This window comes from Chaetomium fimeti, assembly GCF_033439085.1.
Source record: "Chaetomium fimeti strain CBS 168.71 chromosome Unknown B0H64scaffold_5, whole genome shotgun sequence".
NCBI lineage: Eukaryota > Fungi > Ascomycota > Sordariomycetes > Sordariales > Chaetomiaceae > Chaetomium > Chaetomium fimeti.
The window spans coordinates 2,624,356-2,650,429 of record NW_026944333.1 but is presented as its reverse complement, the minus strand read 5'-3'; the positions used below and the strand labels follow the sequence as shown (position 1 = coordinate 2,650,429).

Here is a 26,074-nt window from a genome sequence, read left to right as displayed (position 1 = left end):
GGGCAGTTCCACGGCTTCTCCATCTCGCCCATATGGCGCACCACCCGCTCCATCTGGCGGCGCGACAGCGCCCGCCCGATCATGATGCTGCTGCGGCAGGCGCGCATGGCAAACATCTTGCGCACCCGGCTCGGCCGCGGCACCGTGGCGGCGCTCGACGTCGGGTTGTCGGCCAGCAAGAAAATGAGCTCCTCCAGGTCGGCCAGCGAGAAGGTCGTCTCGCGGCTCAGCGGCAGGCTCAGCAGCTGGATGCGCGACCCGACGGCGCGCGCACCGGATGTGTCTGCCTGTACGACGAACCCGTTGCGCTCTAGCGCCGGCTGGTGTTCTAGGATTATCTCTTCTTCAAGGGCTGTGAGCTCGAGGGTTTTGGGCTGCACGAGGCGCTGCGATTGGACGGTGGTGGTGGCTTGGAGGCGTTCGAAGTTGTATTTCTCGTCCGACGCGTGTTGGTCGATGATGAAGAGCTCGTCGTCGGCCGCTTCGGGGGCGTTTTCTGGGGACGCCGCGGCCTCGCGCACGGCGAGCACGAAGCCCAGATTGAACTGCCCGACGATGCGCATCTTTGCGAAGTCGGACTTGGAGATCTTGAGGGACAGCTTCTCCTCAGCGTCGGCTGCTTCGATGCCGTCTGGGCTGGCGCTTTGGGAGGCCCCGAACTGCGGGGGTGGTATGTGGCGTGTGAGGGATGCGATGCGTTGCTGTATCTCATCCCCACTGGTCTTGACTTGCTGCTCTAGGTTGAGCGTCATGTCTTTGCGTTTTGACCGCCCCTTGACAAATAACTGAGATCGCTTTTCCCCTTCTTCGGTTGGCTCGGCAGTGGCCTCGGCCGCGTCTATCATTTCCCGAACCTTTTGGTCTTCTTGAGCTTTCTTTTCGTCCTCATCGGCGTAGTCGGCGTCGTCCGCGGCATCATCGCCGTGGCAGGAGGGCGAGTGCTCAACAGACTCCCTAGGTGTGTTGGGGTTGCTAGGTGAAACCGGACTCTCGGCCTCCCCTGAAACAGGAAACCCTTCTCTAAGCTCTTCAGCCTCGCCGTCGATTTCGTGTTTGGTTCGCCCACGGTCTTCCTCTTGAGACACAAAGAGGGACCCCTCCTGATCTTCATCTTCAGCGACTTCCTCGCCGGGTTCTTCCATCTCCTCGTCAACGGCTCCGGTAGGCTCTTCCACTTGCTCCTCGACATCTTCATCGGACCCTTCCGTATGCTCGTCGATGTCTTCACTGGAGTCTTCCATATCCTCATCAATATCCTCGGCCAAGACCCCAGTCTTGTCTTCGGTGCCTTCATCAGCACGCGCTGACGCAGAAAAGAGTTGAGAGAGGCGTCCGCCAAAAGATGGTAGAGGTGCGCTTCGTTTCCCCGTTTTCCCAGAACCCGTCCCCCGAGTCGGTCTCGGGTCTTCGTCGACTTTAGGGCGTTTGGCAGAATTCCCGATCAGGCTCGTCACCGTGTGGTCACCGATGGTGACGGTTGCTACTTCCTGGGTAGAACGCTTGAGCGGCCGCGCCGTGGTCATCGGGACGACTCGTGATGTTGATGATGTCTGGGATGAAGGGGCAATGGCGGGAATTGGCGGTTCGGGCTCAGCCCTGGGGTCGTGATCATCGTCTTCTTCTGAGCTTCCTGTCGGCTTGTCACCGGATCTCGTCGAGCGGGCAATGGATTTCACGATTTTCGGGTTTTCGTTGCTCGATTCATCTCCTCCCGCCGCCACACACGCCCGTTCTTCATCTTCGGAGTTCTCTTCAGCGCCGTCATCCGTTGCGACTACCGGGCCAGAACGAGAGGCAACATCTGCGGCGCTGCCCGCACGTTGTTGGATCTTGGCTGTCACCGCAGAATCCGGTTGGTCGTTGGGACTTTTCGCAAGCCACTGGGATAACATGGTCGCGGATTGTAGCGAGCTCCTCGGCTTAGGAGGCGCTTGCTTTTTATTCGGCGACTCATCGTCCCCTCCCTCCTCGCTCATTTCCTCGTCGTCCTCCTGTTCATCGCCGACCTCCTCATGCCCCACGGTCCGCTGCTTCTGGTGGATTGGGGAGCTAGGCTCGGCTTGTCGTTGCGATTCCACAGTCGCCGCCCTGCTGCTCGGCTGAGCCGAAGTGGGCGTCCACGAACGGCCGGCCGCCGTCTTGAAAGGGTTCTGCTTTAACGTCTGCGCTTGGGACACGGGGATGGTGACATCTTGTGTCTCAAAAAGCTCAATCAACGATTCCCGTAAATTGTCGAGCATTTGTCCTTGGTCGTGCAACAAAATGGTCCGCTTGTCAGGGCTGACGTTGACGTCATAAAGATGGGTGTCTAACTGAATGTCGGCAAAGATAAACGGCGATTGAGAAGCGTTGTAAGATCGGTAGACTTCGTTGAACACCTTGGCGAACTGAGGCAAGCCGCAAGGCCGCCCGTTGACATAGAACATTTGCCTGTCCGGGGTTTGCCGGCCTTCGCCGTGGGCTGGTCGAGAAACGTGGCCAAGAACTCGGACCTCAGCGGCGCTTCCACCTGCCCTCGCCTTGCCCTTGCTAAGGGGTCCAGCTGTGGGCGTCAGTTCAAGCTTGAGGTCCATCAGTATCAGGGCATTCATGGTTTTCACGCCAAACACGTTGATAATGTTCTCGCGGGTGGTGGGGTTACCCTTGGTTGAGAACAAAACCATGCGCTTGCCCTTGGTGGGCTGCTGAGAGACGGTGAACTTGACGCCGGTTTGCACACATGCATACTGGTTGAGGAGGTTGATCACCTTGCCCCATTCCCTCTTGATGTTCCGCTCCAGTTCTCGGCGACGGACGGGTAGGTTGTGAAAGAGATCTTCGACAATGACAGTGGTGCCTCTCTGGCCCGAGACGACGCTGGTGCTCTTAAGCTTCCCGGATGTCTCAAACTCGAGCCTGGTCGCGCGTGGTACGTCTTGGGCGGTACATGTCACAACTGCAAAGCGGGACAAGGCGCAGAGCGAAGACAGCGCCTCACCTCTGAAGCCGAACGTCTGCAGCTCCGAGAGGTCATCGTAGCTCGTGAGCTTGGATGTGTAGTGCTTCAAGGCGATGGACTCGTAGTTGTGGGATGCAATGCCTGAGCCATTGTCTTGGACTTCAATCGAGTCCAGGCCTTGATTTTTGAAGCGGACGTCTGGGAATAGCCTTGTCAACGGTGGGGGGTTCCATATCCATGTGTGTGCACTTGGTTACGTACCGATGGAGGTTGCTCCAGCGTCGAAGCTGTTCTCGACTAACTCCTTTGCTACAGAGCAGAGATCTACAATGACTTGGCCAGACTGTATTTGATGGACCTGAGTGTTTAATCTGTCAATATCAATTTTGTTTTCCCTTTTTATTTTCTTGCAACTAGCAAACGCACCGTGCTGGATTCAATCGCCTTGATTGTGGCACTTGATGCCATTCTTCGGCATTCTCCGGTGCTACCGTAATGACAATAGCCGCGTTCTCTAGTTATCACTACTTGGGAATCTCGAGTTGCTTCCTCGTTTTCGGTTGTTGAGGAGATGGGTCGGCATGAGTTGGCGATCCCAATTCGGCTCTGTTACGGATACATTCATCAGACAGACCTGGAGTGACCGAGTTGCCCAAAGCCCATTGAACGCGACATGGAACGCGTCTTCCAGTCTGCCCGTGCGCGCGACCAGGCACCGAATTAAGCACCCAAGTGGACCACTCACGAGCCGGCAGGCAGCTCGGTTGCTCCCCTGGCAGGGCACTTTTTACCCCGCCATTCTGATGGATGGACTGATGGGACTCCCATCGCCGAGAATTCGGGTCTTGTCCAACTGCCGTTTCATGCTCCTATGACAGACTCTCGACAGGCAGCCTTCTCCAGTTGGGCTGCGTAATCTGTACAAGAAAGAAAGCTCATCACCCCTCAAGGCTCTTGAAAACACTTGACCTACTCGGAAAATTCCACAGTGCGTTCGAGGCCTTCGAGGCCTTCGGCAAGTGGTGCAGATGGAAGAGGGTGTCTATTGGCTTGCCGCGTGTTTTTTAGTTTCAAGCAGGGATTCGGGTTGCTGCAAGTTCCATCCGAGCCGCAGACACGAAGCACACCACTTGCTGTGTAATTCGTGTGAAGCCTGGCGCCTCCTGGGGCCATCGGCAGCAAATATGCTAGACATGGTATAGCGTGTGTGCGTGTGTGTGGAGGAGGCGTTGCAGGTTTTCGTCGTACGAAGCATGTGGAGAGGACGCGTGTCAAACGAAGATCACGGCCGTAGCTCACATCATCGAAACTTCCTTTGTCCGCAGTTATAGATGAGAAGCACACAGTGGTAAGGGTTGGTAACAACGTCGAAACGCCAACGAGTTGCCAAGATGGCAAGCAACGTGCGGCCCCTGTCATGACGTTATTACTTGGCGAGCTCGACGAGAGGTTACACTGGAGGAACAAAAGAGCATGAGAGCATCGACGACGACAGGCTGGCTGACTGGACCGAGGCTTCTGGTCTCATCCATCACCAGCCCCGCGCAAAATGCAACGGCATTTGCAAAATACGGCATGCCCGGTCGGCGTTGGCCCCCATTATCGATGCCAGCCTGGCCATCCGCAGTACTCGTTGCTGCGGTGCAGCTTCCGGGCCAGATTTGTCATGTCGCGGGCCACCAGAAACAGGGCACCATGCTCTTACTGGTATTGATCTGGAGATGAAAATGTGATAGGTGGGCGGACGGACGACCGGCGGCTGACAACAGCCATTCTGTGTCAAGCACGCAATAACCCAGCCGCCAAAATACAGGCTCAGCAAGGAAACGGCCCTGGGCGGTGCTGCTGCATGCTGCAAGATACCACTACACAGTAGGTGAGGATGGGCAAAACAAACATGCTGTGGACATCCATGCGGGCAACGTGCCGGGAGAGGAATCGGGTTGCGACCCCGATATTGGTTACCGCGCATCCCGCCGTTGAATCATGTCTGTCTCGAGTAGTTCCATAGTTATCAAATTCCGCATCTTTCCACCACCTGCGGACAAACCTGTTTTATTTTCACTCTAACATCCGTTTTCGGCTTGAGCGTTGTTAAAGCACGACTCTCGTTTACTGTGGTATGGACACTTCAAGACGTCGGACGGGTGCTGGCCCCATCAATTTCTTGCGCTGATCCGGAATTATCGGGCATTCCTTCGTTTATCAGCGACTCCCGTTTTTGTCGGGGGCGGTTTCAGACAGAAAACTGGGCATTTCGTCAACACCGAATCCGATTACAGATTGCTGCAGCTGACATCGGTCTGTGGACGATCCCTTATCTCAGGGGGAAAGGACGAACCCCAGCACACTGCGACGTAAGGTCCCCACAAGCAAGCCACCCTGCTGCTTGTATCGAATCAAACCGGTCCGCTTCGAGGCGAAGTCTGGACTCTTGCTTCCAAGACTGGGCCGACCAATGGTGGCGACAGCGCCTTGCAGCCGCCAACTTTGTGGTTGAACTTCCGAATCCGCCGCCATAGGTTGCGCACTTATCCTAAGCTCGCTTTTCCCATACCGTCTTGTTTTTTTTTTTTTTTGGCCCTGCGCGCGGGAAAGCTTGAGGAGGAGTGCCAGCCTCGGCTTTTGGCGAACAAACAAAACTGGGCTCTCGAGCTGCCAACCCACAATTTCAGCAGTTAGAAAGGATTCAGCTCGAAACGGCCCATGAGCCCCCGTTTCACCGCCGCGCCCACCGTTCCTTCGCTTGGCCTGTCCCAACGCCAACACCACGAGCGCCACCACGAGCGCATCGTGCCACCCCTCAGGCAGGAAAATCCCACCACTGCCCTGCTGGGATGAGGGGGAATTCGTCAGGATCGTCAGAAGACGATGATGCTTCTCCTGTTGAGGCCCCTCATGTCAATTCCTCTCGTTTCAACACCAAAGACTCCTCCAGGTCGTCCTCGGCGCACCCCGCGAACAAACTCGATCATCGTCACAGCGCCGACCGCCCACCCTCGTTCTCGATAAGCCGACGGTCCAGCAGCATCAATTGGCGACTACCAGAGTCGCGTAATGGGAATGGAACATTAGAGAAACGGTCGTCCCCCGAACGCACATCGCCCTCCTCTCCGCTGGGCCTGATCATGACCGCGAAAGGGGAATTGCGGACAAAAGAGGTGGAAAAAGCGCCAGAGACCGGCATGCTCGCGCGACGGCCATCATGGAAGAGTCCCTGGGCCATTACGCTCTTTGCGCTCGTCGCATCGATTGTCGGCATCGGGTTTCTGGTCGCCGTCCTTCATTCTTCCATAACCCGACAAATCGACCCGAAAGGGTGTCGCATGTCTTATATGCGACCATCGTACGCCAAGCTCGACGAGTTCGACACTGAGCACACGCGCCTCGCGAGCAAATACTCGCTGTATTTGTATCGCGAACAAGGAATTGACCGCGACACGAAGGTTTGAGGCGCAAAAAGAAACTGCCAAGGTCGTCGGCGTTAGCTAACTATTTCTAGGTCAAGGGAGTCCCCATCCTGTTCATACCCGGCAACGCCGGGAGTTACAAGCAAGTTCGACCTATCGCGGCAGAGGCGGCCAATTATTTTCACGATGTCCTGCAGCACGACGAGTCCGCCCTGAATGCTGGGACCCGGAGCCTGGACTTCTTCACGGTCGACTTCAACGAGGATATTACCGCTTTTCACGGTCAGACACTCCTCGACCAAGCCGAGTACCTGAACGAGGCGGTCCGGTATATCCTATCTCTTTACCTCGACCCGCGGGTCGCTGACCGGGACACGGACCTGCCCGATCCGACTTCGGTCATAGTCCTTGGACACTCTATGGGAGGCATCGTCGCGCGCACAATGCTCATTATGCCCAACTTTCAGTCGAACTCGATCAACACCATCATCACCATGTCGGCCCCCCCATGCTCGACCCCCGGTGTCCTTCGACGGCCAGAGTGTCCAGACGTACAAGGACATCAATGACTACTGGAGGCGTGCCTACTCGCAACAATGGGCTAACGACAACCCCTTGTGGCATGTCACGCTGGTGTCCATCGCGGGCGGTGGACTGGATACGGTGGTTCCCTCGGACTATGCGAGCGTCGAGTCTTTGGTTCCGGACACTCATGGGTTCACCGTGTTCACCTCGACAATTCCAAACGTGTGGACGAGCATGGATCACCAGGCGATCCTCTGGTGTGATCAGTTCCGAAAGGTTATTGCGCAGGCGATTTACGATGTGGTGGATGTTCACCGGGCCACCCAGACGAAGCCTCGAGCTGAACGGATGAGGGTGTTCAAAAAGTGGTTCCTCACCGGCATGGAGACAGTTGCGGAGAAGGCGGCGCCACGCTCGGAGCCAACAACCCTGCTGACCGTGGACGATAATTCGGACTCGATCATTGCCGAAGGGGAGCGCTTAGTTCTGCGGAATCTAGGTACCGCAGGGACTATCCGCGCCCATCTCATGCCCATCCCGCCCTCGGGGTCCCCAGGCATGAAGCGCTTCACCCTCCTGACGGATGCAAAACTCGACAAGCCAGGAGAACACGGGAAACTCGAGGTTCTCTTCTGCAGCGTTATCTCGTCACACCCTAGTCAATCCTGGGCTGGGTTTCCAAGCCAAATGGATCTGTCCAAGGGTAACACCGGGTCCACGCGGCTGGCTTGCAGAACTGCTGCGCCTGATGTCGTGACCCTGCCCGCGTCGACTCGCTCAACGCGTTTCCCCTTTTACGCCGACGGGGAAAGGGAAATCACCCCGTTCTCTTATCTTGAGTACGGCGTCGACGACATTGCCGAGCACCAGTTTGTAGCGGTTGTGGAAAAGACGACTACTCCGACGCCGGGATTTGTAGTCGCAGAGTTCAGCGACTACACTCAGTCACACCGAACCCGTCACATTAGTCTCCGAAGCCTTCTCGCGTTCGGTATGAAGTTTCGCCTCCCCGCTGAGCGGCCGATGGTGACCGAGGTCAAGGTGCCATCCTTGCAGTCAAGCTTGCTCGCCTACAATCTCCGAATCAGCCACCAAGACTGCGATGGGAACAACGAGCTTTTCGCTCCCCTGGTCCGACAGTACCTGGCCGAACCATACGAGTCGAAATATTTTGTCAATGCGCACGAAGCGACAGTCAGTCTCCATGGCGTTGCTCCTTATGTCCCACCGCCTCTCACAGGGAAGTTGGACGAAGACGGGCTCAGCTTTCAATTTTGGACCGACCCAACCTGCAACTCAAGCATCCATGTTGAGCTGACCGCCGATTTCATGGGCAGCCTCGGCAAGCTCTACATGCGGTACCGCACCGTGTTTGCCGCGTTTCCCTTGTTTATCGTGGCTCTTGTCCTCAGGAAACAATTCCGGGTCTACGACACGACGGGGTTGTTCATCCCCTTCTTGGAGGGTTTGGATCTGTGCTTGAGGCAATCTATTCCCTTGATGCTGGCTTCGCTTACACTCCTGACACTCTCCACCGGGATTATGGCTCCGGCCAGCAACGCAAGCTTTTGGCACTGGCGGAACGGCACATCTTCGATTATGGACTTCCAACACAACGATCTTCTGATTGGGACCGAAGACCCCTTGTTTCTCTTCCTGATCCCGCTGATCGCGATTGTGTGCATCGGCGTGTGCACCGTGCTCAACTACATGGCTCTCATCCTGACGTACTTGCTGGGCGTCGTTGCAAGTCTCATCACTTTCCACCCCGGATGGATCCGGAACGAGGACAGGAAGAAGACAACTCCCGCCGCCTTCTTCTCCCCATCGCCGCGTCGGCGCATGATCACGACTGCAGTTTTGCTACTACTTGTCACCACGATGGTGCCCTATCAGTTCGCCTACCTGGTGGCTTGCTTGGTACAATTGATGACAACGGTCCGGGCCCAGCGGATCGCCTCGGAGCTGCGATCGACGGCGAACTCGAACTTCTACAACTACGCCCACTCAATCTTCATGCTGATGCTCTGGATTCTCCCCATCAATCTTCCGACTTTCGTGGTCTGGGTTCACAACCTGGCGGTTCACTGGCTCACTCCTTTCTCGTCGCATCACAACGTCCTGTCTGTCATGCCATTCATCGTCCTCGTCGAGACCCTCACCACCGGGAAAATGATACCGCGCATGGGCAGCCGGCTCAAACATGTCACCAGCCTTTTGCTGTTTTGCATGGCTGTCTATGCGGCAGTGTACGGCGTCACATACGCCTACACCCTTCATTATCTCGCCAATTCCCTTGCCTTCTGGCTAGCAATTGTCCACTCGACATCCGACTCCTGGTCTCTTGCGGGAATCACTCAGCTCTACACCGGGGAAGCCGGGGATCGGAAACGAGGGAAGGAACCATGACCATTCCATGAGCGAGCGATGCATGCCGTGCCGCGGTGCAGCCGGCGATCGTTATTTCCCGGATCCCCCGACGCGGCAGACGTTTCAATTCTGATACCCCATCCCGCCTCACCCCGGACGCGACCACGCCAGTGCACGGAGGGAGTTGGTCCTCAACCACTATCCTTGAGACCCGAACTCCCAACTCCGTGCCACCAATCCTCCACCACCTCCAGCTTGTTTGGTTTCCTAATAGGATCCATATTCTCTTCGCACCGGAGCACAGACTCCAACTCTTCTATATATTTTTCTAGCACAGGCGGCGTCCGGGCAGGTTTCTTCGGTCCTCTTCGGTTTCAGCGATTCCACACATTGCATTTGCATCGGCGGGTCTATCGAGCGTGGTTTCTTGCGTATGCTTGAAGCAGACCTTTTCTTCTTTTCCTTCCCACTTTCGAGCCTTCACCCTTGTGGCATATTTGGCTGTTCGCTTGGATACCTAGTTCATCCAGCCAGCCACGGCTCTGCAAATGGGACTTTTCTCGGCTTTTCATTTCGGGTTTTTCGAGGGCGGACGGCATGGCGGGGGTGGCTCCTGGTTTTGGTTTTGGGAAATCCACAAACTGGGTGGATGGGAGTGGATGGGTCGAAATGAGCTATGCCTGGCCGCCAGTAATGTCTATGTTTATTGTTCACGTCACTCGTTTTCTTTTTTGCTCGGGGGGGCGGCCTTGCGGATTTGTTTCACAAGGCGCACCCGGGCCGGGGTGGGCTCTCTTGCAGCAGCACCCGCGAGTCTGATGTGCAGACAGGGCGGAATAGACGACGATACAGCGCGGCGAGCGGCGACAAGCCGTCGCATGTGTGAGGGGCCGGATGCCCGGCGGGACGATGGGCCCTAATGTTGTGATAGCCCGCGGCGTCGGGGGAGCTTGTACACTGCTTCATAAACTGTAGATAGACGGGCTGTATTTATGTTGTATGAGGCGGAGGTCCTAGACGAGGGATCAAACAAGCGCATACTGTTCAAGACTACCAGCAACTCTTGGAAAGGTATATCTACAGTAAAGTGGATGCTGCCTACCCCTAACTCCAAAAATGAAGAAAAATACTGCAGCCCGTTTCATGCAGCACAACCCCAAACATTCATGCATGCGCAGAATCCGATTTCCGATGATACAAATGCTCCAAGCATCGAGCAAGCAACCCGTACAAGACAAGAAAAGGGTATATATGCCGCCACCATTTGAACCAGTTCCGGCCAGACCTCACCACCGCCGCACGTTCTCAAAGACCCCCGAGCGAGGAACACATTCATCACTCTTCGGCGGCCTCGCTCAGCGCCTTCAGCACCCTCGCGTAGAACTTGCCCGCCTGCGACTGCGGGAACGAGATCTCGTCGACAAGGTAGCCCGGCAGCACGGCGATCAGCGCCCTGTCGCGGTTGGGGTCGAGCTGGGGCGTGTAGTGGCAGTGGGCCTCGCCCTCTTCCGGCAGGATCTCGACTGCTAGTTTGAAGTGCAGGGCTGGAGCAAGGCAAGTTAGCGGCTGGTCCAATACTCATGGGGAGGGGGGGAGGGTCATGGGGGGATTGTAAGGGGTGGAGAGGTGGGTAACGTACTTCCGTTCCGCCCCGTCTGGATGCAATCGAACACGTCCTCGCCGCCCTCTCTCTTGACGCTGCGCACGATGAGCCCAGTCAGGTCGCCGTAGAGGTTTTCTTTCTTTTGTGCGGCCTGGGTGGCCTCGGACGCGTTGGCTGCCGCGAGGCGGGAGGCACCTGTTGACCCTTTCATTGCGCTGCCGGGGACCTTGGCGGCGGCGTTCGCGGCTGCTTCGGCGCTTCGGGCGGCGGCTAGTTTGAGATTGAGGGACCTGATCTCGGATTTGGACTCCGTGAGGGAAGTGGTCAGGTCGGTGAACTTGGTTTGCAAGCCATCGGCTTTGGCTTCGCTTTCCTCGAGCTGCTTTTTGAGTTGCTGTATTGATTTGGAGCTTCCCTTCGTCGCGGAAAGCTCGGCTTTGAGGGTTGCGATGAGTTCATCGGCCGCTGAGACAGTTAGCAGGAAGTCCAAAAGAGGTAGTGGGAACCACAATTACCTTTAGATTTCTCTTCTGACTGCTTCTTGAGTTTGTCAAAGTTGCGCTCGGCTTCTCGTACGGCGACCTCCTTCAAGTCCCTGTACTTGTGCTCCAAACTTTCGTATTTCTGTGTCATCTCCCCAAGCCGACGGCGAAGCGCAGGATCGCCCTTGTCCGGAGACAAAGTGTGCGAAGGCCGCTTTGAGACGCTGCTTGGAACAGGGGCGCTGCCACGGCCAGCCTTTGCACGTTCTGGGGTCCGGGAGACGGGAATGTCTGCCAAGTCGTCGTGCTCATCGTCGATATCACTTTGTGTCCCATCCGGTTGCTGTGTCTCGGGAATTTCGGACACCTCCCCGGTTGTCGTGTCCGGGTCAGCTATCTTCGCGGCCGGCTTCCTCCCTCGCCGTGCACCAGTGGGTTGTGGTTCAACTTCAACCGCCACCTTCTTGGGGCGGCCACGAGCACCCTTTTGCTTTGGCGCTGGCGCCTCTGTCATAACCGTATCCTCTTCTTCCCCCTCCTCTGCCTCCTCCTCAGCAGCCGCGGCACGTTTGCGGCCACGTCCTGGCCCCTTCGCCTGGGCTCCCTTTGTATTGCTCGACTTCTGTCCCGTGGTGACCTCGTCGACGGCAGCGGCGATTCGGCCGCTAGATCGGTGCCCTGTGGTTGACGTCTTTGCCGCGGGCTTAGTGACCCTGTTCGCAGCCTTGCGGCCGGCCTTTCCTTTCTTCGGAGGCATGGTACTTTTCGAAATCGCGGGTTTTAGCGAGTTCCCTCCAATTCCGTCCTCCGAGTCTGAATCCACCAACTGCAACAAGTGAGCCCTAGCTTTGGCCTTGGACATCGACTCGCGACGTGTGTCGGTGCTATTTCTGGAAGGTAATTTGAGGCAGTCGCGGCGCGTCCTCAGTGGAGTGACGCGATAAATTGGGAGGTGCCTGGCGCGTGATCTGCAAGGCTTGGTGGAACTCGATAAGGCTTGTTGACGGACGAGGGGCTTCGAGCGCGGTTGCCGTGGCGCTAAAATGCAGTGTACCTATGTAAACAAAAGTCCAGCGCCCATCCCAGGCGGTCAGGGCGTATAACAATACGGTAAATTACCGTCCAAGTGACCTCTGGCGTCGCAAGCTGAGAGCTGTTTCCCGGCCCAACCCCTGTCTTTCTTTCAGCCACCAGTGGCGCTAGCACATGTTTCGGCACAACCACTGTCCCGTCGCAGGGACAACTCCATCTCGAACATCGCCAAAGCTCGTTTTTTCAAGTTGACCTTTTCCCGTGCAGCACCAAGCGTGTAGTATTCGCTTTGCTGCGATATTTACGCCCGCGCCGACGGCCGTGCCGCAACCCAATACAACATGAACGACCAAAAACGGATGAAGGAGCTTGTCTCGGGCCTGATGGTTGCGGCCGGAGTATGTCCCAGTCATTTGATTCATCTTAGATGTTGGCGTTGCATGCTAATGCGAATGATTCTCAGACAATATCGGCCTATTTCCTAATCAAAGAACTCGTCGGGCCATACTTTGCGAAGCTTGTCGACCCCGACCGAGAGAAGAACGAGCAAGCGAGTCTTAGGGCCCAAGCGAACCTCCAGAGGATACGCCGGAGACGGGTCGAAAATGGGGACGACGGCGAAGATGGCACAGATGCCTCACAACATACAAACAGGGTAGAGGACCTGGTTCTCAATGAGTATGAGAATCAAGTAGCCCTTGAAGTCGTTGCGCCTGAAGACATTCCTGTCGGCTTTGGCGCCGTTGGCGGCCTCGAAGACATCATCGAGGAGCTCAAAGAGTCCATCATCTACCCCTTAACCATGCCGCATCTTTATCGCCACGGAGGCGCGCTGCTGGCGGCGCCCTCGGGTGTGCTGTTGTACGGACCACCGGGCTGCGGCAAGACGATGCTGGCCAAAGCAGTAGCCCGCGAGAGCGGCGCCTCCTTCATCAACCTCCACATCTCAACTCTGACGGAAAAATGGTACGGCGACTCGAACAAGTTGGTTCGCGCCGTGTTCTCGCTAGCCAAGAAGCTGCAACCATCAATCATTTTTATCGACGAGATCGACGCTGTTCTGGGGACACGGAGGAGCGGGGAGCACGAGGCGAGCGGCATGGTCAAGGCCGAGTAAGTTGACCCTCGCATTCCCCAGCAGGGCGCCATTCTAACAACCGTAGGTTCATGACCCTCTGGGACGGCCTCACGTCGACGAATTCTGCCGGTGTTCCCAACAGGATCGTGGTACTTGGCGCAACCAACAGAATCAACGACATCGACGAGGCGATCCTTAGGAGGATGCCCAAGAAATTCCCCGTACCGCTCCCTGGCATGGAACAACGACAGCGCATCTTGCAGCTCGTCCTTGGCGACACGAAACGCGATCCCGAGAACTTCAACATTGACTACATCGCAAGGGTTACCGCCGGCATGTCTGGCAGCGACATCAAAGAAGCATGCAGAGATGCGGCCATGGCCCCCATGAGAGAGTACATCCGCCAGCATCGGGCGTCGGGGGCAGCCATGTCGCGGGTGGACCCCAATCACGTTAGGGGCATCAGGACCGAGGACTTCTTTGGCCGGCGCGGCGGTCGAATCCTTGCCGAAACGCCGTCCCGCCAAACGAGCACTGTCACTGCAGCGCCGGCTAAGGAGGTGTCAAGCGACGGGTTTGAGGACGTGGAAGAAAGCGAAGATGAACAAGTAACGACATCCACCTAGCTCGCCTAACGAGGAGAGAGCACCAGCGCCATATTCTGTAATTTGGCCGCGCAGTTGTAAGAGTTCATGTATCATGAGGCACACGTACCGACAGGAAATGGAACACGGCTATAGAGTACTAGTAATACCCAGATAAATGAAACACCGCTTCCGTTCCGTCATGTCAGTGTTTAGCCGATTCGTCACCGTGTTTTTGAATCCCACTCCCGAAAGAGCACACGACAACCGCATCCCTGTCAATGGCATCAAAAATACTTGGAGAGTGCAATAGTTACCCAAATAGCGATGCGCCTCAAGCCCCCAACGGTCGCAATCCCTTAGATAGGGAGTCCTTATTTTGTGCTCAAGACTGCTCGTGTGTACTGCGTGTAAGAACCACACCTTCCGACTTCAATGGGGCCGGGATGGAGGATCAACTCTGTCCCTCAATCTTCAACAATCGTCCGAATCCCCAGCAAGCACGTCATGCGCTCGCCCCACTGAGGGGCTGATTCGTCGGATATCGGTTACCTTGGAGCGCAGCGTCCCGCCGCCCACGCCAAAGTACCCCATATCTTGAACCCCTGCCCCGCCGCTCCGGGGTCGGACGGAAAGGGCGGTCGACCAGGGCACCTGTTTGTCTCCTGCCGGGTGGTGCATTCCCCGGAAACACACCCAGTCACCTTCACGAACAGGTCCCATTGGAAGGTGCAATTCTCCCAGTTTGTACCCGACTCTCCTGCTTTTTTCTCCCCGACGAGGCAACCGGGAGACTTGTTAGTTTTGCAGTTCCTCACTTTCTCGAAATATTAAAGCCACCTACCCTACCTATTTACCGTTTCGTTCAGTGGCGTCTCCAATTGCCCCTCTCTCTACGGGCCTCGTCTGACTCCCTCCTCCCTCCTCGGTTGACTCATTGTCATCCGACCCAGTCGTTCCAATGGCAGCTCCAAACCGAATGAGCCCTGCGTCGCAGGCGGCAAACAAAGTCTTTACCAGAGTTGACCTCGATGGCCATGCTCTCCCTCCCTCGCCCGCCCCGTCGAGCCCGCTCTCCGGAAGGAAGCGATATGCTCTAGCCACGGAATTGGTCTACACCGAATCCAAAGACCAGTATGGCTCCTCCAGCATCCCCATCTACCAGTCGGCAACCTTCAAGCAGACCTCGGCCAACGGCGGCAACGAGTATGACTACACCCGCTCCGGCAACCCGACCCGGACGCACCTCGAGCGCCACATGGCCAAGATCATGAATGCGACCCGCGCTCTGGCTGTCGGGTCTGGTATGGGCGCCCTGGATGTCATCACACGTCTACTGAAACCGGGGGACGAGGTCATCACTGGCGATGATCTGTACGGTGGCACGAACCGGCTCCTCACGTACCTCAAAAACAATCAAGGGGTTGTGGTGCACCACGTCGACACCACCATTGCCGACAGCGTCAAGAATGTGATCTCTGACAAGACGGCCATGGTCCTGCTCGAGACCCCCACAAACCCGCTGATCAAGATTGTGGACATCCCGTCAATTGCGAGAGCAACGCATGAGGCCAACAGCAAGGCGCTCGTGGTGGTGGATAACACGATGCTTTCGCCCATGCTCCTAAATCCCTTAGATATCGGCGCGGACATCGTCTACGAGTCTGGCACAAAATATCTCTCTGGTCACCACGACATAATGGCCGGTGTGATTGCCTGCAACGACCCAGAGCTGGGCGACAAGATGTACTTCACCATCAACACAACGGGCTGCGGGTTGTCACCAAACGATTCCTTCTTGCTCATGAGGGGCGTCAAGACACTAGCCATCCGCATGGAAAAGCAGCAGGGAAATGCCCAGCGGATTGCAGAGTTCCTCGAATCACATGGCTTCCGCGTCCGGTACCCGGGCCTGAAGTCACATCCGCAGTACGACCTCCATTGGTCAATGGCTCGGGGTGCCGGTGCTGTACTCTCGTTTGAGACAGGGGACGTCGCACTCTCTGAGAGGATCGTCGAAGCGGCCAGGCTTTGGGGCATCAGCGTCAGTTTCGGCTGCGTCAACAGTCTCATCAGCATGCCCTGCCGTATGAGCCATGCAAGCATCGATGCGAAAACTCGGCAGGAACGACAAATGCCCGAGGACATCATCCGGCTGTGCGTTGGCATCGAGGATGCGGACGATCTGATGGACGACTTGTCCCGTGCTGTAAGTTGAAACCGTCTGTCCCCGTCAAAGCCTATCCCGGTAGCTAACACTTGCCTCCTTCTCCAGCTTGTTCAAGCAGGGGCCGTGAATGTGTCGCTGGACGGCTTCCACGCGAATGATGCTAATGGTGAAGGCGCCACTGTATCGGCTTAGGCCGCGTGTGTTTCTCTCAAAGGCCACACAAACCGGCTGGCTTGTCGGCGCGCAGGCTCGGGCGTCATCATCTCAAACGCACAAGGGATAACGTTTTGCATAAAATCGAAGGCACTGAAATACAAGAAAAACAGGTCGTCGGGACACGGAAAAAGCCCATACATCCTCAGAACAGACCCAGAACCACACCTATTCGCGCCGCTCCTACATCCGCACGGCATCGGCGTTCTAACTGCCACCGGCATCTTGGGTTTCTGTACGACTACTGCATTGTTAACCAGGACTCTCGGTTACCAAGCAATGGTTGACGCTCACCCCGCCAGGCCGCTGATGAAAAGAGCTTCGTTGATAGTAAGATTTTTGGGGTCAAGTTCGTCGCTCCACGATCTCAGCATTGGTGACTGCTGCTGGGCTGCATTTTCGGCCAGCGCTAATGGCGGCGGGCCGAGCTGATCGTCACTATGCACATGAGAAGGCGTTCGTGGTCTTAGCGGCAAACGTGACTAACCTTCGATGTACGTCCTGGGTTTCCGTGTGATCTCTCACGCTGTGGGGCATGGTTGGTCGGGGCGTTGAAGACTCGGGATATCAGGCTCGACAGCGAGGATCTTGGTGGCCACCTTGAAGGAATTTGACCGCGTCCTGTGCCAGCGCAAAGGTTAGGTCTATATACACTTTTCGTTCTCAGGCCGGTCAACCCGGGCTGCGAGTCAGTCGCCGCCAAGGAAAGCCTGCGGAACAGGCCTCCTGCTAGAACGAGGAATAAAAAAGGCACGCCGCCTCGCCCTGTCTCCATGCTGCTGCACATGTCAACTGTCGATAGCGCCATTCTCGTCTCAAACCGGGATCAGATGTCGAACGGCCACTACCGCCTTCCCCTGCGGGCATCGTGGCACCTAGGGACTTGGTTCGGTGTTGGCGAACTCGGTTTGAAGGGAAAAACCCGGCTGTCTAACCCCCCCTCCTGTCGACACTCATATTGCTCGCTGCTGCAGTCCCTTGCTGGCCCGGAAGTATGTGCCGTGTGGTACATACCCGCTCCTTGATGGTCAGATGGACCATTTCCCAACAACTGTTGGTCAACCATCACGGCCATGAATCCGTGCATCACATGCGGCATAATCTCATTCGCGTCGCGTTCCCGTCCCATTCGCCAGTACCTGGATGGGCCGGTGTTTTTCTTTTCATCAACCACCAAGAGCTTCCGCGCCGTACGACCACACTCCTACCCTCGATTCGGCCTTTCAGATATGCGTGTCGACATCGCTCCGGCCGAAGCCCCCACGCCCGCGTTTGCTTCGCCGGAGGCGCCACCTGAGCAGCGGGCTAACCGCACGACGTACGTCGTTTATCTGCTGCCGAAGACCCTTATGCTTGACCGGTCGCAATGCCCACAACATGCGGCGGCGCAGAGCAATATATGTGTTTGCTCTTGCAGGATGTGGCAGGGGTCGTCCTCTCAGACGGCTTTACCCCTGTGACCAGCCATACGGGTTGTGTCGTTTTTCCGACCAGTACAACGCCCGCATCCGATTTCCCCAGGTTCTCGCCTGCAAGATGTCGATAAAGATGACAAGTGATGGGCACCTAACCGCATGCCTAAGACCCCCTTGCTTGCCGCCCCATTCGATTACCACCACTCTGGACAGCCAGCCGGTTGGCCGTGCCCTAGTTTACCGTCCGCTTTTATGTGGCGCCGAGGGGTATCGATATTTGTATCCTGGTACTCCGCCGCGAGAGCGAGGAGGCTATCGCAAGGGGGTATGGTGTGCTGGACCGGACCAGAAAATGAAGGGTGGTGGATGCGCTGGCTGTCCCGACCCTGTCCTGCATGCACCTTCCCGTAGGCGCGTCTGATATTCAGCCCCCCAAGCATCATTGCCAAGCGCTTCTTACCATAGGACGGCCGTTTGACGCGGGCGCCATTACCGTGACAGACGCCCAATCTCCTCGGAAGGGACGGTTTCTGGTGTCATAGCCCAACATCATCCCGGCCGTGATATCGCAGGGAGTCGCTCTTGTGCGTCACCGGGAGTGTCGTACAGACAGGGCCCGTCCTTACTGGGAAGTCGTCAAACGGCTGCTCTCTGCGGCTATTGCAGCCATGACAGGAGTGAAAACCCCCCGCGTTGGTGACACCAGCTTATCACCCCTTCTTTCTTTCCGTCAGGGGGTATCGACGTCGGGTTTGATTCGGACATCGGCCGTCAGACGGCCTGACACAACACGTGCATGCGTCGTTTTGGCCCTGAATCGAGGGGTATCCCAGTTCGTCGACCCTTGCTTGTGCACAGGTTTGGCCAGAAGGTGAGAATCATAGTCTCGGGGAGAGGACCCAACGAGGGGGTTAACTCGGCCCGCTAATACGCGTTATCGGCGTCGGCGTCGGCGTCGGCGATATCATCACCCTCAGCCATCTCGTCGCCTCTTCACACTTTCTCTGACCGCTACTCCGGCAATCCTAAATTTCCAGGACCTTATGTCAAGTCGCACCGCGGCTGCAAGGATGACGATGTAACGTACAACGCCGATAGATGGTCACGCGAGGCGACCGAGGACGAGGGAGCGAGCAATAGTCGGGAGGGGAAGGGGGAACCGAGGCCTGGGAAAGGAGAGACAAACAACGCGCTCATGCGGTTGCTGCAGCCGCAGCTTCGGCTTGGCCTTCCTAACTCCCCGATGGCCATCTCCAACTGCGCAGCGCCCGGCAACGATAACAGAGACGCCACAGCATCAGCAAAAGGACCGGCCGTCGACAAAGGGCTCGTTGATCTCATCCAACGCCAGTATGGTTCCATAACGTCGCCTGGACACCGAAGAAGATATAAACGAGCCAGGTCCATTATGCACTCGGCTCAGCACCCCTCGGAAGTTCGGCAGCCCGCAGACCCAACGGTCCCGGTGTGCCGGCCCCGGAGCGTCCCGCGGCCGAGGCCACATCGTTTCACCCGATACCCAAAGACTCGACGGATTCTGGCACGGGAAACCCCAAGTTTATTAATATCCCATCTCCCAAAACACTCGGCACCGCTCGGCCGCCGTACCCGAGAACTCGGGAAGGGGCCAACCGCCTATGATGTTGTCGTATATGTACATAGGTAGTACGCAACTTACGCGCTTGATAGACCAGACGTCACGAAATTAAACCACATACAAACAAACGTGCCATTAGCTAGGAGGTTGACATTCCACCCCCCCCTGACGGGTGCGCGCATGAAGACCAGTGGCGACGGCATGACGTCTGCGGCCGTCTCAGCTCCTCGTGGTGGCCCAAGACACCCCAACCTGACTATCAGGGTATACCGCCAATGCGCTGCGTGGTACTCCGTGGTGGTTGGTTGTGTCACGAATAGATTGATTTGATGGATATAGCCTGCCATCTGATAAACACATCAGGAGGACATCACAAAAAGCTTCCCACATGCCCGAAGTGCATTCGCAATGTGTGACAAAAGACGCAAGAAGCGGACATAATTCAGGCTAAGACACCAGCGCCTTATGACAGGCACAGGTACAGGCACGTTACGACGGAAGCGGGAGCGAGAGCGAGGCAGAGAAACATGGAGATAAAATACCGAGGTGACATGAGGAACGTGGAAGAAAAAAGACAATGCATATGCCAGCAATCAACCCAACCCAGCCCAGCCCAGTGCAGCCATAACCAAAACCGCTAATTCACGCAGCCCAATTCAACCATCAAAACCAGCTTAGGTAGTAACCGACCCCCAACAAGCAAGCCTACAACACACCGTGGTATCTAGATAAATCTTCTTACTCAAACTCAAACCTCTCCGGCAGCACCACGGGCGCGATCAGCGTCCACACGTACATGCCGTAGCAGACCCACGAGCTGGCAATCTTGACCCAGCTCGCCCACAGGGTGCGCCCCACGGTGGCGAAGTCCTCGTTCCGCCGCGAGTCGTCGTCCCAGTCCATGGTGAGCAGGGTGGCGACCCAGGCGGTGGCCAGGAAGAAGATGACGTGGAACATGGCGTAGCTGTACTGGGTGGTGGTGCGCTCGTCGTCGTGGCGGGCGGCGCCGCCGTTGCCGGCGTCGCTGGCGCTGTCGTCGTCGTCCGAGAGCAGGGCGTCGGCCGGCAGGCTGCCCTCCTCGACGGCGCGGCGCAGGGCGTCGGCGCGCATCTGCTTGCGGGCGGTGGGCTGCTGGGTGACCAGGTCGTGCTCGTAGTCGGCTTCGCCGTCGGGGAGGCGGATCTGCCCGGCCGAGCCGGAGCGGTTGGCGCCGAGGCCGAGGCTCTGCGTGGCGGCGCGGGTGGTGGTGTAGGCGACGGTGAGCATGGTCACGATGGCGCCGACGACGATGGTGGTTGTGCGGGTGCCCTGGCCGTGCACGAGCGGGTTGCACCGGCGGTCTTCGGTCTCGTCGGGCTCCATGGACACGGCGGACATGGTGAGGTAGGTGCAGTAGACTGCGACCATGGCGGCCTGAGCGAGGCCGGCCTTGGGGTTGCGTTCTTGGATGGCGGGGTGGACTGAAATGGCCGAGACGGCAATCCACAAGAGGAGGTTGATGGTGATGACGGCTTGGTTCATGGAGCAGCCGCTCGAGGCGAAAAAGATGTACTGCACGATGGTCATGGCGATAGAGGCGAGGAACATGCCGAGGGTCGAGCCGATGAGGATAACGCGCCACGTCTTGGACTCGGTTTCTTCAATTTGCTCGAGGCAGTACTCGGCCCAGTTGTGGGCCAGGTCGACCAGCAAGATGAGGCCGAGGATGAGGAACATCATGGCGCACACGATGGCCACATAGTTGCCCCAGAACTGGAAGAAGGTGTCCGGGATGAAGAAGGTGAGCACAATCAGTGCCAACCAAGTGATGATCTTGGGACCCCAGTAACCGTTTTGAATGGCGGCGCGGGGGTTTTTGGACGAGTGTACGCCCAACATGAGGCCGGCGAGGACGAGGTGGAACATTCCGAGGGCGAAGTTGATGCGATGGACAGCCAGCCAGCCGTAGCAGTCGCCGTCGCCGCACTTGATCTTGACGTAGTCCAGCATCAGATGTTGCAGTTTTTCGATAGCCCATTTCGTGAGCATAATCCACGATAGGATCGAGTTGATGAGGAGGATGAGAGCGTATCCAATACGGGTTGCGACACTAAGAGAGAGGAGACATGTTAGCGCGACGGCCTTGGTGGACGAGGTTGGTGATGATGAGGGGTTCCCACCTGTTTCCGCATTTCCCGCACGCGCTACACACCATAGAGCATGTCGCGGCGCCGCAACAGGTGGCTCCGAATGAAAGGAGCTGCGCGTATGTCAGTTACGTATTACACCATGGGAATCGGCGGAACGGCATACGGTGCCCACACTCGGAACCGCCATCAGCGGAATCGAGAGAAGAGCGCCCATGGCGACGGTTCTGCAAGGCCCCGGGCCTTCTCCTAGTGGGAGGTTGAAGGGTGTTGTTGTTCAATGGCGATCGCGGGTTGTAGTCGTTGTTTGTCGGCAAGCAGCGCGCTTGTGCCGAGTATTAGAGCGATGGTGTGGTGGGTGGGCGATGTCGTCGTCAAGGTAGTTGTTGATTAAAGGTCGAAGTTGAACCAGGCCCCGGGGTGGCCAACGGATTGGATGACGACTGCGGCAGCTGCAGCGGCTGCAGCGGCGGCTGCGCCAAGTGCCAAGGCATTCTGTCACAGAGCGCCTGTGCTTGCTGCGCCACAAGCACGGGCTTCATCGACGAGCCTGCGCCACGTGACCTGGTCCAGACCAGACGGGCTCGAGGCAGGTTAGGTAATGGGAGTTCTTTCCCGGGCTTGGCTTTCCTGACAGCGACCGAGTTTTCTTTTAGTTTGCATCCAGCGTGTCATGGGTCCCACTCGGGTTGTAAATTTCCCATCCACACGACCCCAAAATGCAGGAACTCGGGCGGTGTGACTTGTTATCAGGCGGCCTTTTGTCAGGAACCACCCTCATTAGTAATTCCATATCGGGTCTGTGGCTTGACCCCCTGGGAGTCTCGGGCTGCATTCCCGCGATCCCATGTCGGTTTTCAATTTCCGCTCGGCGAATCAGTGGCCCGGAACAGCGAATGCGGCGGCAAGAACCGAGACCCGCTTCTGACAGCAGGCAGCTGAAGATGTCACCAGAGTCCAGGCCGACCCCGGATACGCCAAGGCTTCTGAAACCCACGGGCCACAGGTCTCAAATGCCCTTCCTTCTGCCCCGAAGCTGGTTCCTTCGTCCCTCTTACCATCCTCCCTCACGATGAAATCGCCATCACAGAGCTGCAGATAACATACTCTCCATCTCCGTACCGCTCCAACGCACGGTACCGCGACAGTCCTGTCGCACAACGCTCAATCCCCCGCCGGGATGCCTCAATACGGTTGAAGCTGATCCATTGATAACTTTATCGTGATACTTGACCGTGATACGAATACATACGCAGTACTTCTATCGCGATAACTCGAACCCGTGATATCCCACAGCATTCATTCACAGCTTTCTCCGTCAACTCTTCCCAAATCAAACACGATGAGGGACGCAAATCTGCACCGCGCCCGTCTGGTTTCCAGCGTGGCCGCCGTCATGATTTCGCTGGCATGCGGCACCAACTATGTCTACTCGGCCTGGGCGCCCCAATTCGCTGACAAGCTGCACCTCACCACTACCCAAATCAACCTCATCGGCCTAGCCGGCAACATGGGCATGTACTCCCTGGGTGTCCCCGTCGGCCTGTTCGTCGACCACCGCGGTCCCCGCCCTGCCGTTATCGCTGGCGCCCTGTGCCTCGGCATCGGTTACGTTCCCTTCCGCGCGGCCTGGGAGACCGCATCCGGCTCCGTACCGGCTCTATGCGTTTTTGCCTTCATGACCGGTCTGGGAGGTTGCATGGCATTTGCTGCCGCCGTCAAGACGTCCGCCCTGAACTGGCCGCACCATCGAGGCACCGCAACCGCTTTCCCCCTGGCCGCCTTCGGCCTCAGCGCCTTCTTCTTCTCCCTCTGCGGTGGCATCTTATTCCCCGGGGACACCAGCGCCTTCCTCACGCTCCTAGCTGCGGGCACCTTCACTCTGATCTTTGTTGGTTTCTTCTTCCTCAAGGTTTACCCGCACACCTCCTACCAGAGCCTCCCGAGCACCTCTGGCTTGTCCGACTCGCAGCAGTTGCACCGCACGCCTTCTGAGGAGGCCAAAGCCGCACGTCGCCATCACGGCAGGAAACGTTCCCTCGACGCAGACCCTGGTACGTCGCCCACCACCTACACGACTCCCGTCGCCACGGCCGGATCCTCCCAGGAATCCCTCGCTCCCGCGCGCGACCCGGTTGACGTCGAGGCGGCCCTCCCTCAACCTCCCGACGGCCGGTCTCAGGGGGATGACGTGGACGAGACGTCATCCCTCATGTCCAAGTCGTCGACATCGTCGGTGGCCGGCGAGGTCCTTGTCCAGAACAGTGTTGATTTAGATCGCTCCCGTCGTGTAGATATCCGTGGCTGGCGCCTGATGCGCAGCATCGACTTCTGGCAGCTGTTTACCATCATGGGCATTCTGGCGGGCATTGGCCTGATGACCATCAAGTAAGTTGCCCATGCAGATATTCTACGTGTAAGACTAGGTAGCTAACCGGTGACGCAGCAATATCGGCCAAGACGTCAAGGCGCTCTGGAAGCTCTACGACGACTCGGTCGACGAGGCCTTCCTCGTCCATCGTCAGCAGATGCACGTCTCCATTCTGTCGGTTGGCAGTTTCTGTGGCAGACTGCTCAGCGGTAAGCCTTTCCTTCAGTCTCTTTTTTTCCGCCAGCACTGACAGTATCCCAGGCGTTGGATCCGATTTCCTGGTCAAGTCTCTCCACGCCAACCGCGCATGGTGCCTCGTCATTGCCTGCTTCGTGTTCTGCATTGCCCAGGTCTGCGCCATCAACGTCTCGAACCCGAACTTCCTGGGCTTCGTCTCGGGCCTCTCGGGTCTGGGCTACGGCTTCTTATTTGGCGTATTCCCCTCCATCGTCGCCGAGTCGTTCGGCATCCACGGTTTGAGCCAGAACTGGGGGTTCATGACGCTGAGCCCCGTCATCTCGGGCAACATCTTCAACCTATTCTACGGCATCGTCTTCGATAGCCACAGCGTGATCGGGCCGGACGGCGAGCGGTATTGTCCCAATGGAGTGGAGTGCTACAGGAATGCGTACCTTGTCACCCTAGCCGCGTGCGGGGTGGGCATTGTTGTGACGCTTATGACCATTCGGCGTCAGCACCAGGAACGGATGAAGGAGGAAGGCAAGGGGGCTGCTGAGGATTAGATTCCTCGCCGGCGAGACAAAATCCTCAGGTGGCGCTTGAAGCTGTATCAAGGATCCTTCAATGAAGTTAGAATATGTTTGGGCGGGTCTACACAGGAGGGGACTAGATTTCATTTCATGGAGCGATAGATGGAAGGCCGGCTGGGCAGCGGCTTTGGGCACATGATGGTATTGTAGCAGCATTGGCGTTTGGAGCACTTAGACGAGGCCGGGCGACAAGCACCACTAGAGTTTGGGATTCGGCAGTGGTGATACAAGGAAATCGGGACAAGGTATCAAATATTCGAGCTACCTAATACTTGATATAGACCATTCGAATCTCAATGTGTGCCGAGTAATATTTGGATTGGTTGGGTGCATGGACTGTACCTTGAGTAATCTGTACTCGCGTGTCCGGCGTGTATCAGAGAGCAACCCTAACCCTTCTCCTTCATCAACCCAATCCCCGATCCCACCTCCATCCCCTGGAACCGACAACCGCGACTTCAACATCCCAGTTCAGCGCGGCAGCAAGACAACACGCGGGCAGTCTGCGCCGCAGCCATGTTGTCTTTTATTCTCATCCAGAACCGGCAGTGCGTCTCCCATTCCCAGCGATGACACCCAATAAACCCACCCGAACGCTAACATGGACCAGGGGCAAAACCCGCCTTGCCAAGTGGTACGTCCCTTACAGCGACGACGAAAAGATCAAGCTCAAAGGCGAGGTAAATAAAAGAAAAGCCCAACCCACCCGCCCATCTTCCCATCACGCTCCAACCCAGCCTCTAACCCAACCCCTCCCGCCACCCCTTAGGTCCACCGCCTCGTCGCGCCGCGCGACCAAAAGTACCAGTCCAACTTCGTCGAGTTCCGCAACCACAAGGTCGTCTACCGCCGGTACGCGGGGCTCTTCTTCTGCGCCTGCGTCGACACCAACGACAACGAGCTCGCCTTCCTCGAGGCCATCCACTTCTTCGTCGAGGTGCTCGACGCCTTCTTCGGCAACGTCTGCGAGCTCGACCTCGTCTTCAACTTCTACAAGGTCTACGCCATCCTCGACGAGGTCTTCCTCGCCGGCGAGATTGAGGAGACCAGTAAGCAGGTGGTGTTGACGAGGTTGGAGCATTTGGATAAGCTGGAGTGATCTTTGGCAGTGGGTTGGGGGTAGAATGGATGGATATTTGCTGGCATGGTGTGTGTCGGGTGGCAGGGTGTTCGCACTGCCATGCGGACGGACCGTGTTGCGGAGGCGGTGCGGGTGGCGAGGGGTGGGGTTTGGTGCATGAGGGCGGCACCGGCCTCGTCCGCTTATGCACCCGCCGAGATGGGCCGGGATACACAATGTGCCGAGCGGTCATTGTCGATCCAGCGGCAGCACAGGTCGTCGTGCGGTAATGCCACCTCAGAAAGCCAGGGAGGTAAAGGAATGGGCTGC

General features: G+C 57.2%; 9 protein-coding genes across 9 annotated transcripts; 6 read left to right on the top strand and 3 right to left on the bottom strand.

Annotated features, from left to right (window-relative positions):
* Positions 1 to 79: 79 nt before the first annotated feature.
* B0H64DRAFT_418455 (uncharacterized protein) lies at positions 80 to 3,406 on the bottom strand (the record flags this gene model as incomplete). Its single annotated transcript, XM_062805319.1, has 4 exons — positions 80 to 116; positions 160 to 3,136; positions 3,200 to 3,296; positions 3,365 to 3,406. 4 exons carry the CDS (start codon positions 3,404 to 3,406, stop codon positions 80 to 82), a joined length of 3,153 nt encoding a protein of 1,050 aa, XP_062658199.1.
* A 2,369-nt stretch (positions 3,407 to 5,775) lies between these two features.
* Positions 5,776 to 9,282, top strand: B0H64DRAFT_418454 (GPI inositol-deacylase; the record flags this gene model as incomplete). The annotated part of the gene is made up of 4 exons (XM_062805318.1): positions 5,776 to 6,384; positions 6,441 to 6,844; positions 6,891 to 8,793; positions 8,824 to 9,282. The coding sequence occupies 4 exons, from the start codon at positions 5,776 to 5,778 to the stop codon at positions 9,280 to 9,282; spliced, it is 3,375 nt and encodes a 1,124-aa protein (XP_062658198.1).
* A 1,088-nt stretch (positions 9,283 to 10,370) lies between these two features.
* Positions 10,371 to 12,457, bottom strand: B0H64DRAFT_192494 (chromosome segregation protein Csm1/Pcs1-domain-containing protein). The gene is made up of 3 exons (XM_062799109.1): positions 11,362 to 12,457; positions 10,883 to 11,311; positions 10,371 to 10,787 (listed from the first exon to the last, which is right to left on the bottom strand). The coding sequence occupies exons 1-3, from the start codon at positions 12,188 to 12,190 to the stop codon at positions 10,579 to 10,581; spliced, it is 1,467 nt and encodes a 488-aa protein (XP_062658197.1). The 5' UTR covers positions 12,191 to 12,457; the 3' UTR covers positions 10,371 to 10,578.
* A 244-nt stretch (positions 12,458 to 12,701) lies between these two features.
* Positions 12,702 to 14,064, top strand: B0H64DRAFT_418453 (P-loop containing nucleoside triphosphate hydrolase protein; the record flags this gene model as incomplete). The annotated part of the gene is made up of 3 exons (XM_062805317.1): positions 12,702 to 12,758; positions 12,824 to 13,473; positions 13,524 to 14,064. The coding sequence occupies 3 exons, from the start codon at positions 12,702 to 12,704 to the stop codon at positions 14,062 to 14,064; spliced, it is 1,248 nt and encodes a 415-aa protein (XP_062658196.1).
* Positions 14,065 to 14,769: 705 nt separating this feature from the next.
* Positions 14,770 to 16,628, top strand: B0H64DRAFT_192513 (Cys/Met metabolism PLP-dependent enzyme-domain-containing protein). The gene is made up of 2 exons (XM_062799110.1): positions 14,770 to 16,231; positions 16,298 to 16,628. Exons 1-2 carry the CDS (start codon positions 14,984 to 14,986, stop codon positions 16,382 to 16,384), a joined length of 1,335 nt encoding a protein of 444 aa, XP_062658195.1. The 5' UTR covers positions 14,770 to 14,983; the 3' UTR covers positions 16,385 to 16,628.
* A 752-nt stretch (positions 16,629 to 17,380) lies between these two features.
* B0H64DRAFT_192489 (uncharacterized protein) lies at positions 17,381 to 18,628 on the top strand. The gene has a single exon (XM_062799108.1). It carries the CDS (start codon positions 17,549 to 17,551, stop codon positions 18,239 to 18,241), a length of 693 nt encoding a protein of 230 aa, XP_062658194.1. The 5' UTR covers positions 17,381 to 17,548; the 3' UTR covers positions 18,242 to 18,628.
* Positions 18,629 to 19,959: 1,331 nt separating this feature from the next.
* On the bottom strand, positions 19,960 to 21,869 carry B0H64DRAFT_192486 (serine incorporator/TMS membrane protein). Its single transcript, XM_062799107.1, has 3 exons — positions 21,710 to 21,869; positions 21,577 to 21,656; positions 19,960 to 21,506 (listed from the first exon to the last, which is right to left on the bottom strand). The coding sequence occupies exons 1-3, from the start codon at positions 21,758 to 21,760 to the stop codon at positions 20,156 to 20,158; spliced, it is 1,482 nt and encodes a 493-aa protein (XP_062658193.1). The 5' UTR covers positions 21,761 to 21,869; the 3' UTR covers positions 19,960 to 20,155.
* Positions 21,870 to 22,571: 702 nt separating this feature from the next.
* Positions 22,572 to 24,981, top strand: B0H64DRAFT_192482 (major facilitator superfamily domain-containing protein). Its single transcript, XM_062799106.1, has 3 exons — positions 22,572 to 23,931; positions 23,990 to 24,123; positions 24,176 to 24,981. The coding sequence occupies exons 1-3, from the start codon at positions 22,886 to 22,888 to the stop codon at positions 24,655 to 24,657; spliced, it is 1,662 nt and encodes a 553-aa protein (XP_062658192.1). The 5' UTR covers positions 22,572 to 22,885; the 3' UTR covers positions 24,658 to 24,981.
* A 148-nt stretch (positions 24,982 to 25,129) lies between these two features.
* B0H64DRAFT_401267 (AP complex, mu/sigma subunit) lies at positions 25,130 to 25,907 on the top strand. Its single transcript, XM_062804149.1, has 3 exons — positions 25,130 to 25,232; positions 25,295 to 25,364; positions 25,454 to 25,907. The coding sequence occupies exons 1-3, from the start codon at positions 25,201 to 25,203 to the stop codon at positions 25,781 to 25,783; spliced, it is 432 nt and encodes a 143-aa protein (XP_062658191.1). The 5' UTR covers positions 25,130 to 25,200; the 3' UTR covers positions 25,784 to 25,907.
* Positions 25,908 to 26,074: the final 167 nt, after the last annotated feature.

What these genes read in the sequence shown, in the direction of transcription:
- B0H64DRAFT_192513 (XM_062799110.1), top strand. Translation starts at nt 14,984, where the DNA reads ATGGCAGCTCCAAACCGAATGAGCCCTGCGTCGCAGGCGGCAAACAAA. An exon ending in TGGACGACTTGTCCCGTGCT is followed by an intron (nt 16,232 to 16,297) that starts GTAAGTTGAAAC and finishes CTCCTTCTCCAG; the next exon opens with CTTGTTCAAGCAGGGGCCGT.
- B0H64DRAFT_192486 (XM_062799107.1), bottom strand. Translation starts at nt 21,760, where the DNA reads ATGGGCGCTCTTCTCTCGATTCCGCTGATGGCGGTTCCGAGTGTGGGC. An exon ending in CGGTTCCGAGTGTGGGCACC is followed by an intron (nt 21,657 to 21,709) that starts GTATGCCGTTCC and finishes ACATACGCGCAG; the next exon opens with CTCCTTTCATTCGGAGCCAC. An exon ending in TGCGGGAAATGCGGAAACAG is followed by an intron (nt 21,507 to 21,576) that starts GTGGGAACCCCT and finishes CCTCTCTCTTAG; the next exon opens with TGTCGCAACCCGTATTGGAT.
- B0H64DRAFT_401267 (XM_062804149.1), top strand. Translation starts at nt 25,201, where the DNA reads ATGTTGTCTTTTATTCTCATCCAGAACCGGCA. An exon ending in ATTCTCATCCAGAACCGGCA is followed by an intron (nt 25,233 to 25,294) that starts GTGCGTCTCCCA and finishes AACATGGACCAG; the next exon opens with GGGCAAAACCCGCCTTGCCA. An exon ending in AGATCAAGCTCAAAGGCGAG is followed by an intron (nt 25,365 to 25,453) that starts GTAAATAAAAGA and finishes GCCACCCCTTAG; the next exon opens with GTCCACCGCCTCGTCGCGCC.
- B0H64DRAFT_192482 (XM_062799106.1), top strand. Translation starts at nt 22,886, where the DNA reads ATGAGGGACGCAAATCTGCACCGCGCCCGTCTGGTTTCCAGCGTGGCC. An exon ending in ATTGGCCTGATGACCATCAA is followed by an intron (nt 23,932 to 23,989) that starts GTAAGTTGCCCA and finishes CCGGTGACGCAG; the next exon opens with CAATATCGGCCAAGACGTCA. An exon ending in CTGTGGCAGACTGCTCAGCG is followed by an intron (nt 24,124 to 24,175) that starts GTAAGCCTTTCC and finishes ACAGTATCCCAG; the next exon opens with GCGTTGGATCCGATTTCCTG.
- B0H64DRAFT_192494 (XM_062799109.1), bottom strand. Translation starts at nt 12,190, where the DNA reads ATGTCCAAGGCCAAAGCTAGGGCTCACTTGTTGCAGTTGGTGGATTCA. An exon ending in GTCAGAAGAGAAATCTAAAG is followed by an intron (nt 11,312 to 11,361) that starts GTAATTGTGGTT and finishes TAACTGTCTCAG; the next exon opens with CGGCCGATGAACTCATCGCA. An exon ending in CCAGACGGGGCGGAACGGAA is followed by an intron (nt 10,788 to 10,882) that starts GTACGTTACCCA and finishes GCCTTGCTCCAG; the next exon opens with CCCTGCACTTCAAACTAGCA.
- B0H64DRAFT_192489 (XM_062799108.1), top strand. Translation starts at nt 17,549, where the DNA reads ATGGGCCGGTGTTTTTCTTTTCATCAACCACCAAGAGCTTCCGCGCCG.